Consider the following 13,325-nt stretch of genomic DNA (forward strand, 5'->3'; position numbering starts at 1 on the left):
AGGTACTCCCACAGTGCTGTTAGGGAGGGAGTTCCAGGATTTTGACCCAGCGATGATGAAGGAACGGCGATATACTTCTAAGTCAGGATGGTGTGTAACTTGGAGGGGAACTTGCAGGCGATGTTGTTCCCATGCGCCTACTGCCCTTGTCCTTCTAGGTGGTAGAGGTCGCGGGTTTGGGAGGTGCTGCCGAACAAGTCTTGGCGAGTTGCTGCAGTGCATCTTGTAGATGGTACACACTGCAGCCACGGTACACCGGTGGTGGAGGGAGTGAACGTTTAAGGTGGTGGATGGGTTGACAATCAAGCGGGCTGCTTTGTTTTGTGTTCATTTTGATTGCAATTGTGGGAATCTCCTAGTATTTGCAGAAAACCGAGGAGAAGCCATTAAGACCCCAAATCAGACAAATGAATGTTTCAGGTGTAGTCACTTCATTAGCAATGGAAAAACAATTAGAGATAAACAGTATTTAAAAAGGAAAAGAACAAAAGGAACGGCGATCAAAAACAAGCTCACACATGGAAGTAGAATGACCTGAAAAGTGGTTAATTGGAAAATAAATGGCTGGACATGAGACCATATGAAGACGCATAATGAGATCAATTAAAGACATTTAAGAGACACAGAGAATGTTAGAATACCTCGGGTAGAAATGGAAACTGGAACAGCTGGCAAAGGGAACAGGCTTCAGGAGCTTGAGAGATTTAAAAAGCAAGTTGGTGCCATGGGTGCAGACTGTCGCAACAGCAGAGTGTTCCACGGATGGTCCCCACCCCAAGTGCCAATGTGATTTACTTCCTCTCCCACTGCAATGTCAACATATCGCCAACATATTTGTTAAGAGAAAACCTTGACAGAATAATTTTGTGTTTGGTACAACTGCACATCGACCTGTAACTTGACCATGACATTGTAGACTATAGATACTTAGACATGAGTTTAATTGGGCTTTATCTTGCACACCTAGATTTCTCAGTCCAGTTAAGTTAAGAAAATAATCATAAAATCCTGTCATTGGAAATTTATGAAGTTAGTAAAATTACAGTATGCGATTTGGCTTTGTTTTAAGAATTGTTCCATTTTATGAAAATGTTAACTTAGAAATTATTACATATGGGATTTGGTTTTCCCATGTTCCTATTCGGAACTGCCATGAGTAGAAGCCATGGGATCTGTTCATTGAGGGAAGGATAACTGGTTCGGAATGTCTTGCTTGGCCAGCATTTCATGTCTTCCTGAGGCTGACGAAGAGGGATCATTGATGGCAGTCTCTGTACCTGCCCGCCATCTTAACAGAAGAGGTGCATAGAAAAATGAGTTCTAAATTTCAACAGCAAAACCCTTGGATATTGTTAGAAAGGAATACTTTGGCTGTGTACTTCATCACAGCAACTTTTATTCTAAATCAACCACATAACTTTATGTACTGTGGACAGAGAAGAGCAATGCTTACAATTTAAACATAGCACTGCAACAGATGCATGTTCCGCTCAGGTTTGATGCATAAAAAATAATAGCCACAAAATATTGCAACAGAGCCTAGCCATCTCTTTCAAAATAAAGTTGACTATGTCTTGCTCCAAGGCATTTGCTACTTTTACTTGGGTAAACAACCGGTTTGATTCAAAGGGGGAATGGATGGTGTGGTGGGGAAGAAACCTATCTTCCACTTAGCACCTCTTGTGGAAGCTTGGCTGAGATTGCAGAAACACGTCATGCAGTGTCACGATTCGCTGGTAAACCAGCGCACTATACTGCTGGCTGTCATATAGAAACATAGAAGATAGGAGTAGGAGTAGGCCATTCGGCCCCTTGAGCCTGCTCCGCCATTCAATGAGATCATGGCTGATCGTCCAAATTCAGTACCCTGTTCCTGCCTTCTCTCCATATCCCTTGATCCCTTTAGCCTTAAGAAATATATCCAACTCCTTCTTGAATATATTTAATGAATTGGCCTCTACTGCCTTCTTTGGTAGAGAGTTCCACAGGTTCACCACTCTCTGGGTGAAGAAATTCCTCCTCATCTCTGTCCTAAATGGCTTACCCCTTATCCTTAGACTGTGACCCCTGGTTCTGGACTCCCTGACCATCGGGAACATCCTTCCAGCATCTAGTCTGTCTAGTCCTGTTAGAATTTTAAAAGTTTCGATGAGATCCCCTCTCATTCTTCTAAACTCCAGCGAGTACAAGCCCAATCGACTCGATCTCTCCTCATACGTCATTCCTGTCATCCCAGGTTGTAGTATTTTTATTAGGGAATTACTACCCATGACTTTTTTTAAACATAAAAATTGTATTTGATTTCTGAATTACTTCACAAGGAATTTCTAACATTAAATTATGTTTGTTTTATATCCTGCTTTTCTTTTGTCAAGGACTATAATGCCATAGTAACATTGGTGGAGACTTTGGAAAAACTTCCAACCTGTGATCTGGTGGACAATCTTCACATCAAATTTCATTATGCCTTTGCGCTGAATCGGTAAGACATTATTTTAGTGTTGTTTATGCATTTGCCCGTGTGGCTGCATGTTCATTTTTTTAAATGTCAATTTATAACTGTAAAATACGTTGTTGCTGTCTCTTCACAGGCCATGCTAGTCTCGTCGTGATCTACTTTTTAAAAAATAATTGGTAACTTTTTAGTTTACTTGATAACTGATTCTGTTAGCAGAAGGGTTGTGATTGTTCAATCTAAGCATGTGATTTTTCTGTCTCAATCCTTCAGTACACAATAGATGGGACTTGTGTGTTTGTATGAGCAATGCAGGCACATTTACAGGTTCTCTGTAGGGAAAGCAGAAGGCCTGGTTGAAGGAAGGCACTTTACTGTCCTGCTGGAGTGGAACTGGGGAGGAGTAAGCATCCTGTACTCATCCCTCCGTTCACTCCCAGCTTTTCTACTGTGTGGCGAAGAAAGAACTATCTCAGAAATCTTGTGAGAATAAGCGTACTTGCAAGTTTTCCATATTTTTTAAGATGTCCAACCAAATTGTTCAACGTGGCGACACAAGTTTTAAACTTTGCAAGTATGGAGGTTAGGTGGAACTGTTTCACCCAAAGGCTAATAAAGTTGTGGAATAAGTTACCAGGGAATATCATTGATGTGTATGTGTGAATTAGTTCAAGAGAACAGTAAATATTTTCCTGAAAAGAAGCGATCGAAGGATGTAGTGCAGGGTGAATAGGAGCATTAACGTCCAGAAAGGAGCAGACTGTTTGGGCTTTAGTGCTCTTGTTAGAAAAGTTTCTACATTTCTCAGGCATGGTCTGTCATTTTTTTCCTCACATGAATTATTTTTTGTTGTATTATTTATGAAAGCGAGTGCTGATATTGATGTTGAATATTGGTATTGACGAAGAGTTGTGAGTACTAATTCTGTTGCTACTTCTTTTGTTGGAAGGCTATTTGCTAGTTTCCGTACACTGTAATGGTCTACAGTGGTACCTGTTTTTTCTTCTTCTTGTGCTATAAAGGGGCTATTTGTATTTTTTAACACATTAAGTATGGTAATTTAACATTAGCAAAAATAGCTGAGATGTAATGAAAGCTGTTTCAAAATTTTGTTGCAGATGAGGTTCAGTTCAAAGAAGTTTGACCTTCATTATACGAGAAATCTTTCCTTTTAGCCACTGATCTTCCAGTCTTCCTGCTGAAAAATCTGGATTTCAGCGAAAGAAATAGAATGAGAAAAAGCAGTTCTCGGATAGAATTGCACAGAAATGGCTACACGGAAACAGGCTGTTTGGCCCAACCAATCCATGTTGGTATTTATCTTCTGCACAAGCAGTAGTCTTAATCCCATTTCCTTCAACCGCCTATCTAACTTATTCTTAAATGTTGACATGGTCTCCGCTTAAATCACTTACTCTGGTAGTGCGTTCCAAAGCTTCTTAATTCTCTGTGTATCAGTATCAATCATAGAGCACATCGAAAGCAGTCGGATTCTATCTCATTCCTTCATAATTTTAAACACCTCTATCAAATACTTCTGTTCTCATAAATAGCCCGAATTTTTCAAGCCTTTCTGTGTATTAGTATTTCCATAGACTCCTAATAACACTTATCAACTTCAAACTCTAGTAGTAGTTCAGAGTTTTATTGCCTTATAGTGCTGCTGTATTTTTCCTAAATTGAAGGTGTGCTTGGTTTTGACTGATCGAGCGGAGGATGTTGTGACAGAGGCAGAGGGAGGAGGAAAGTCCTATTCCTGAATGTGAATTTTATCAGTTTAACTAATTTAAGCACTTCATCAGATTGTAACCAGATTTGTAATCGGAGGCTGGGCTTCTTTCACAGATACATTTATTGGGAACCGTGTATGTGAACTTTTTTTTTAAACCAGCACAATAACCTCCAAATATTCTAACAACTGTAGACTTGCCATCTATAGGAACATCGAAACAGGAGTAGGCCATTCAGCCCCTTGAGCCTGTTCCGCCATTGAATTAGATCATGGCTGATCTGCACCCTAACTCCATCTACCCGCCTTGGTTCTGTAACCCTTAATACTCTTACCTAACAAAAATCAATCAGTCTCAGTTTTGACATTTTCAGTTGACCAAGCCTCAACAGCTTATAGGGGGAAAGAGTTCCAGAGTTCCATTACCCTTTATGTGAGTAAGTGCTTCCTGACATCACCCCTGAAGGGCTGAGCTCTTTTTAAGGTTATGCCCCCTTGTTCTGGACTCCCACATCAGAGGAAATAGTTTCTCTCTATCTACCCTCTCAGTTCCTTTAACCATTTTAAACACCTCAATAAGGTCACCCCTTAATCTTCTATACTCGAGGGAATACAAGCCTAGTCAAAGCAACCTGTCCTCATAATTTAACTCTTTTAGCCCTGGTATCATTCTAGTGATTAATCTCTGTAACTAGGATTTATTAGATTTTAATAAAAGCTCACAAGTGACTTCCTTACAGTTGCAGGTTTTATTCTGCAAATACACAAATATTTGCTTATAAATTAACCGGTGCAAAGTTTTAATTACACCACAAATGAGTGAACATTTAAGATTGGATTTGGCTGTGATGTGCTCGAGTAGATCAACAATGCGCTGATAATCACACTCACATCTCCCCAAACTGGGAGGCATGAAGCACGCGCACACTTCCGACTGGAGGATTGAAACATGCATATTGGGTAAGGACAAACAAGTGGGGCTGGATTTTCATTCAGCAGTCGGGAAGGAGGCGGGACTACAACTTTCGGGTTTTAGTCCCGCCTCCATCGATGTCCGGCCAATCCACGCGATTTTCCCTTGATTGACCTTGTTGAGCCCGCCCAGCGGGCTCAGCAGGCCAATTAAGGGCCACCCGGCAACAGGTGACGTCACAGACTGAAATTTCATCTGTCAAGAGGTGCTGACAGATGAAATATCAGTGTTTCACAGCTGTTTGAAGCTGTCAAACACTGACAGTCTGACTTCTAACCTGAGTCCTTCTACGCAGACTCAGTTAGAACTCTCACCGGCACTGAAAGCTGAAGGCTGTCACTTTTGACAGATCGCAGCCATTCTGCTTTCAGTGCCGGCTGAGTGAAGGACTCCCGACGCCTAGAGGAAGAAAGGCTGTTACGGTAAGTACAGGTAATTTAAACTTCTTTACACACTTTAGACACCTCAAACACACTTACCTTTGCACTCATGCACCCATTACTCACCTGAACACCGACATCGCGACCCCTCCAAGTCCTTCAACCCGACGGCCCGCCTGTTCTAACCTGGTGTGGTTTGGAGCCGTCGGGAATCCCACACGACACCCTTCAAACTAGGGATTAGGTTAAAAACTGCCTGTTAACTACCTGTTAACAGGCAGTTAATTGGCACTAATCCCTTCCCACCTCGGGTCGGCGGGTCCCAGTGTGGGGCGGGTACCCGCCTCCCTTGAAACTTACGTGGCGGCGGATTTTGGGTGGGATGGTGTTGGGACCCCCGAATTCGGGATTTTTGCCCCCTGCCTGCCTAAAAGCCCACCTCACGGCACACTGAAAATCTAGGCCGTGGTGTCCTTTACCCACACCTGCAGCAGGCATTAGGCCATTTGCATATACAAATAAGGAGTCTGACACCTGCTTCAACATTGGCTGCCTTGAGCCAGCACACGGGTAAACCAGCCCTAAAGATCGCCTACATTTTAAAAATCACCATCCTAAATGCTGCCAGACCCGAGATCCCTGACCTCCAGGCCCTGTTGTGACTTCCGATGTCCCTCCCCCCAGCCCCGGCTACCAGGCCTCCCTGCCCGAGACCACTGATCGCGAACCCCCAGTCTCCTCCCCACCTTACGCTCCCTCATCGAGACCACCGATCATGATCCCACCGATCGCGATCCCCTGACCACCCCCCCCCCAATCACTCCCTCCCCAAGACCACTGATTGCAAATCCACCAGACTCCCCACCCCCCCATACGCTTCCTCCCAAGACCACCGATCATAATCTCACCAATCTTGATCCGCTGATCACTCCCTCCGCTTGACTCTCTATCATTTACGTGCGGAGCCTCCACCCACAGCGCTGTCTTCAGTCTAATGAGGTCCAGGGCCCAATATTTGGGCTCTTCAGACCTCACCATTTGTGCACAGAGTAATTACACTGCTGGGGGTGGTGGTCCTGAATTTCTCCCCAGTAGGCTTCAGGAAAGGAAGGGAGGAGAGAATATTGGAGGAGGAAAAAGGGCATAAACCGAAGTAAAAGCAAAGCTTTCAGCTGATTCAAAATCTGACCACATCCCCTTTCATATGCTTGCTTGTGCGTCTCATTAAAATGTTTTACATTCTTTATACCGCATTCTTTTGAAATTAACACATACTTTTTTCAAGTTACCACACTTGGTATAATCGGAAAAATGCTTTAGGAATGCCATAGTACTTCTTACTGGATTATGCATGGATTCTAATATTAAACTAAAAGTGACACATTAATGGGTCCTGTGTTATGTTCACCAAATAGTCTATTTTGATGTTGCTTAAAGCAGTATAAACAACATAGCGGAGAGAAGTAGCTGCAGTAAACTTGCAGGATTCACTTAAACAAATGTATCCACTGTAGTGAAGTCTGGAAATTGCTTCATTTATTTGATCAATGTGACAAGTTGAGGATTGTTGCTTCACAGAAGAAGAATAGTACTTTACCACAGCTTGGTCATAATCTTGTCTCGAAGACCAATGTGGCAATTTATCTTGTAATGCAGCAATTGTTGTATTCAGATGAAAAGGAGGTTTACTTTCAACGTAAAATTACTGTGTCGGCAAGAGTTTGTGTGGATAATCTTGACTTCAAATAAAAGTGAAGACCAAAGACATTTTTCTTCAGCTGCACTCGAATGAATGAATGGTTCGATGGCTCCTTACTCCTGACTGGAGTAAGCTGACTTGTGCTGTCAATGTTGATATAGGCCAAAATGTTCTGAGGCCCCGTGCCACTAATGGAGCCTCGCAGGCAGTGAGTGGTAGATGAGAACATCACGGGGGCACTGCCGACTGTTTTCTATCCATTTGAAATGATGTCTATAATGTATAGTGTCCGCATTATTTCCTGGTAATTAGCTGTTGAATATTACTCGCGTAGTCCATTCTCAATCATAGAAACATAGAAGATAGGAGCAGGAGTAGGCCATTCGGCCCCTCGAGCCTGTTTTGCCATTTAATGAGATCATGGCTGATCATCCAAACCAGAACAAAAGGAAAAAATTTACAATAACAGTAAAAATTGCAAACTTGTGCGATCCTGTGGTGGTCTTCTTGAGCTTAATTTAACACTATCATTATTTCATGTACATAGGTTATCTGTTCAATATTTGTCATTTGTAAGGGAACCACTGTTTGCAGTAGCACTTTATCTTTGTGAAATTGAGGAGTTGATTTGAATGGGAGACAGGATTGGTGCATGGAGGACCCAAGAAGGCGATGCATCTGGAAATCGGGAACGAAGCAAAGCCCTGCCGATTTTCAATAAGGTGCCACACAAGAGGTTATTAAACAGAATTAGGGCTCATGGGAATGGGGGTAATATACTAGCACAGATTGAGGATTGGTTAACGGACAGAAACCAGTGTAGGAATAAACGGGTCATTTTCAGGTTGGCAGGCTGTAACTAGTGGGGTACAGCAAGGATCAGTGCTTGGGTCTCAGCTATTCACAATCTACATCAATGATTTGGATGAGGGGACCAATGTAATATATCCAAGTTTGCTGATGATACAAAGCTAGGTGGGAATGTAAGTTGTGAGGAGGATGCAAAGAGGCTTCAAGGGGATATAGACAGGCTAAGTGAATGGGCAAGAACATGGCAAATGGAATATAATGTGGTGAAATGTGAAGTTATCCACTTTGGTAGGAACAATAGAAAAGCAGAGTATTTTTTAAAAGGTGAGAGATTGGGAAATGTTGGTATTCAGAGGGACCTGGGTGTCCTTCTGCACGAATCACTGAAAGTTAATATGCAGGTACAGCAAGCAATTAGGAAAGCAAATACAAAAGCAAAATACTGTGGATGCTGGAAATCTGAAATAAAAACAGAAACTGCTGGAAATACTCAGCAGGTCATCCAGCATCTGTAGAGAGAGAAACAGAGTTAACATTTCAGGTCGATGACCCTTCATCATAGCTGGGAAAAGTTGGAGATGCAACAGGTTTTTAAGCAAGTGTAGGGGCGGGGAGAGGAGGAAAGAACAAAAGGGAAAGTCTGTGATAGGATGGAAGGCAGGAAAGGAAATGGTATGTTGGCCTTTATTACAAGAGGATTTGAGTATAAGAGTAAAGACATCTTACTGCAATTATGTAGGGCCCTGGTCAGACCACACCTGGAGTATTGTGTACAGTTTTGGTCTCCTTACCTAAGGAAGGATATACTTGACATAGAGGGAGTGCAATGAAGGTTCACCAGGCTGGTTCCAGGGATGGGGGGATTGTCCTATGAGGAGAGATTGAGTAGACTAGGCCTATATTCTCTAGAGCTTCGAAGAATGAGAGGTGATCTCATTGAAACATACAAAATTTTTACAGGGCTTGACAGGGTAGATGCAGGGAGGATGTTTCCTCTGGCTGTGGAGTCTAGAACCAGGGTCACAGTTTCAGAATAAGGGGTCAGCCATTTAGGACTGAGATGAAGGAGAAATTTCTTCACTCAGAGGGTGGTGAATCTTTGGAATTCTCTACCTCAGAGGGCTGTGGAGGCTCAGTCATTGAGTATATTCAAAACAGAGATTGATAGATTTTTGGATCTTAAGGGAATCAAAGGATATGGGGATAGTGCAGGAAAGTGGAGTTGAGGTAGAAGATCAACCAAGATCTTATTGAATGGTGGAGCAGGCTTGAGGGGCCTACTCCTGCTCCTATTTCTTATGTTATGATTTTAACAGTATGGCTCATTGCCATAGGGAAGGCTGGCCTCCTGGCCGAGTCTCATTGCCTGCCTGATGGGCAGGTGTGAGTGGGATTTTGAGCGGCAGGAGGCTACCGCCCAGGAGCCATGGAAACAGTCCCCGGCACTAAGTTGGATTGATTGGCCGTGGGTCAGCATGCGATTGCAGTCACGGGAAAGGGGGCTGTCTACAACATATGATGGGCTCCTGTGGCTTATTTTGCTTTTTAGGTGCGGAGTAAAAGATAACTTCAGCCTAAATATTTGATTTCAGCTTCCAAAATGCATTAATTTCCTCCCCCCCCCCCCCCCAGGCCCCTCAAGGAAGCCTACGGCCTCCCCTCTGCCGATTGCAGATGATCTCGCGCCCCGATGCCTACCATCCTGTCTCCTGCGATGGTCTCTCTCTCTCTCTCTCTCTCTCTCTCTCTCTCTTCCTCTGCCCCCCAACCCAAGCTACCTTTCTCCTCCTCACCCCCGATTGCCAGAGACTGTCCCCAGCTGCAGCCTCCTGCCGCTGGTTTTCCCAGTTAGCTGCCGGTCGGGCTCTTAATTTGGCCGGTTGCCAGGTGGGAAACGGAAGGAAAAAATGATGATGAGGTCCTGTTGTTCAATTCGGCAGGACCTCCACGTCCCCAGTCTTGCTGGGTTCTTCTTTTGTTTTCAGCCTCACTGTAAATATCGGGCCTCAAATTAAAAATAGAAAATGGTGGAAATTGAGTCGGCTTCTGAAGGAGGTAGAGGGTTTAATATTTTGGATGGTATGCTTCATCTGCTCTGATGAAGGGTGACACCTGAGCCAATAACCCATCTTTCATTTTCAGATGCTGACAGAACTTTGCCATTTTCAGTTCTATTGTTTTCCTCATTTGTTGTGCTTGTACATACAATGAATCATCCATTTGGGTAATAGGGAAACGACCAAAGATTTCTGTTGCATTTAGGTTAGTTCTTCCCCATTCCATTGTCTATAAGGGCTCATCCTCAACTACATCTTTGATCTTTTTCTCCTTTACATCGGACATGGCTGTTGTTTATGTAGACAGGAATAAAATCTGCTTTTTGGCGGTGCTAGCCTTTTCAAGTGTTACTTGTTTTGCGGCACCGCCAGACCCAAAAACATTGCTATATTTCTGTGTTTAGCATTAGTTAGCAGAGTGAATTGTCTTCAGCTCTAGCTGATGATGACACCTGGTTTTAAGATCACTGTTAAATGTCAAGTATTAAGCACTCATGAACTTGTAGTTTTGCTCTATTAAACAGATGTTCCAAAAAGGTATTCCATTTGCTTTCTATTTTCTAAGCATCACTCTTTCCGATCTTTGGAAACTTGTTAACTAGAGTTTCATCGCCTGTCGAGGGACATTTTATCTCGCTCTTTCCCAGTCATTCTCATGAGACCATGGCCTTTTCTATCAGACCCTCCTGGTAAACAGCAGTATTACAATCCTTGGCTTAATATCATCCAGTGAAGCTATGTTCTTCTTGAAATTTTTGGCATTCCTGTTGTGATTTCAAATGCTTTGCAAGCTCAGACTGCTGTGAGATAACATGGCAATGGCCAAAAACTTAATACAGTGCTAGTTATTGCATTTTTTTACAACAGCATAGAAATAAACTGCTTATAAGGACCTGATCCATTGATATGTTCCGTTCTTTCACAGGGACTTTATTGCCACTCGCCTGTATTTGATTAGCCATAAGTAAATTTTCACTCAAACAAGCATTCACTGTGGTGGTATTATGTCAGAAGTGCATTCAATTACATTTGAAGTTCAAATATAGATCCCAAAATTTATTTTCAAAGTGATATACAGATGTTTATATTTGTGTGTATTATAATTTAGTTTTGTTTAGTGGGGCAAGAAATGAAATAAGAATCTCCATTACCTAGTTTTATAGAACTATCTTGCACGTAAGACATAAAGAAATATTAGAGTGCAGTGGAATCTGCTGATCATGTGGACACAGTGTTCAGTTTTTAAATGCTGACAATGTATTGAACTATAATTTCGTAAGTTCTTGCATTGACAGTACAAGTCGGATGACTTTCCAAGGATACCCATTTCACTTTTTTCAGAACGAGACTTTTACCAGCAATTCACAGTTGTTGATCAGACTTCTTGGCATTGTCCTCATGCGGTACCGATATGGAGTACTCTATCTCTGAATGTCAGCACTAAACAACAATTTTTGGAAATCTTTTTGCTTTTCAAAAAAATAGATGAGTTTTCAATTGGATGCATTCTGTGTACCTTAAAAAAAATGAGGCCTTGATTTTAACTCTGGGACAGTTTTGGGCAAGTGGGTAATGGGGCGAGTTAGAAATTCATCTGCCAGAAATAAGATCCAGCCTGACTTATTTTAACTCCTGGGCCCCATTTGAATCCTGCAGGCCGAATTTCCACCCTTTCCGGGCGGGAAGCAGTGAAATATCGTGTGGTTCAGAGACCACACGTCTGGGCCAGCGAACTGCCAGGGAGGCCCGACGGGGGTCTCGTGACTGGGAACAGAGGGTGAGTCTGCAGCAGGGGAGGAGTAAGCTTTCCTTGTGGGGCCACACGGAGCTCTTCTGCTCCTCTGGGCCCCACATAAAAAGTGGAAAACTTAAATTTTTGGGCCTCTTCTGGCCCTGATCCACTTCCCCTCGAGGTTGGCCTGGCGGAAAGCTCACTGCAGCTTCCCACTCAAATCATAGAATCATACAGCACAGAAGGAGGCCATTCGTCCCATTGTGTCTGTGCTGGATCTTTGAAAAAGCCCTACAAATTTCTCTTTTTCAAATATCTATCCAATACCCTCTTGAAAATTCTTAAATCTGCTTCCACCACCAACTGGTTATGTTGTTAAGATCTGGAATGCACCATTGGCTCAGAGCTAGATGTCTCGGGGTTGAAAATTGCAGTCGAGTCCTGATGATGTCATTGAGACCCAAAATGTATATGTAAAGAAGGACCTCCCCAGCTTCGGGCCTGTATCCTTGCTGCCTGTTCAGGAGAACATGTTAAAATCCTAACCGGTCAGCTCCGGGATGGGTCAGTATCCTGTGCAATTTTAAGTGTCCAACAGCTTGGTTTCCAAAAGGCAGCTCGGATTAAAATGGCCCTCTGAGTCTAGTTTGCAGATGGTGGGTGCGAAATTGATCAAGGCCACCATGTAGCCAGCAGTGCAATGCTGTCTGAAATTGACATAATATGGACCAACGTGGGAAGTGCAAAGTTACCCTCTGAACGGAAAGGTTTAAAAAAAAAAAAAAAAAAAATCTTAGTCTCTGGGTGGAAAGTTCAAAGTCAATTCTAAGCGGGCGCTAACGGGGCGCAAAGCAACTAGCGCCTGGGCGCAGCGCCGCCAACGCCTCCCGCAAAATTCAGCGGGAGGTTAGCGGCGGCGGTAACTGTTAGCGCACTGCGCCTCTGGCGATGATGTCATCACCATGCACAGCGCCCCGCTCGCACCCCGGCTGCGATCTTTGGTAGCGCCCCCTAACTTACCGCCGGACGCTATGTCCAACAGGATCAGGGGGGGGGGCCAACCTGCAGCTGGGGCGGCGCAAATTAAAGGGGAGGCGCCGGGCAGCCATTTTTGTTGCTGGCCGCCTGCCAGCACCTGCCCCCGTTGCTGTCCCCGGCCTTCTGTGCAGGCCCCCCGCGGGGTGCCGGCTGCGCTCAGTGTGCCCGGCACTTCTCTTGAGTGCCGGGCTCTTTTGCCGGCATTTCGATCCCTGGTGGCCCAGCTGCGCTGCGCGAGGCCCCTCCCCTTTAATAAGGGGAGGAAGGCCTGCAGTACCTCGGTGCAGCGTGGTGCTGCAGCACATAGCGCCGTGATATTCACTCGCAGCGCCCCAAGAGGAAGGCGGGGCGCTTCCAGTAGCGCCCCGCCTCCCTCTTGGGGTGCTACCAGTGAATTTCGGGCGTAGGGGGTGCTAATTTTTTCGTGCCCCGGCGAAGTTAGCACCCTGAAG

General features: G+C 44.0%; 1 protein-coding gene across 1 annotated transcript in view; it reads left to right on the forward strand.

Annotated features, from left to right (window-relative positions):
- Positions 1–13,325, forward strand: part of map3k5 (mitogen-activated protein kinase kinase kinase 5) — a 193,990-nt gene that overhangs the window by 62,234 nt on the left and 118,431 nt on the right. The window contains exon 6 of the mRNA XM_085997514.1: positions 2,376–2,482. Coding sequence (XP_085853640.1) covers positions 2,376–2,482 — 107 coding nt within the window. The remainder of the gene's footprint in view (positions 1–2,375; positions 2,483–13,325) is intronic.

The sequence above is a fragment of the Somniosus microcephalus genome, chromosome 9 (assembly GCF_052327205.1).
Source record: "Somniosus microcephalus isolate GS21.2 chromosome 9, FLI_Smic_1.0, whole genome shotgun sequence".
Classification (NCBI taxonomy): Eukaryota; Metazoa; Chordata; class Chondrichthyes; order Squaliformes; family Somniosidae; genus Somniosus; species Somniosus microcephalus.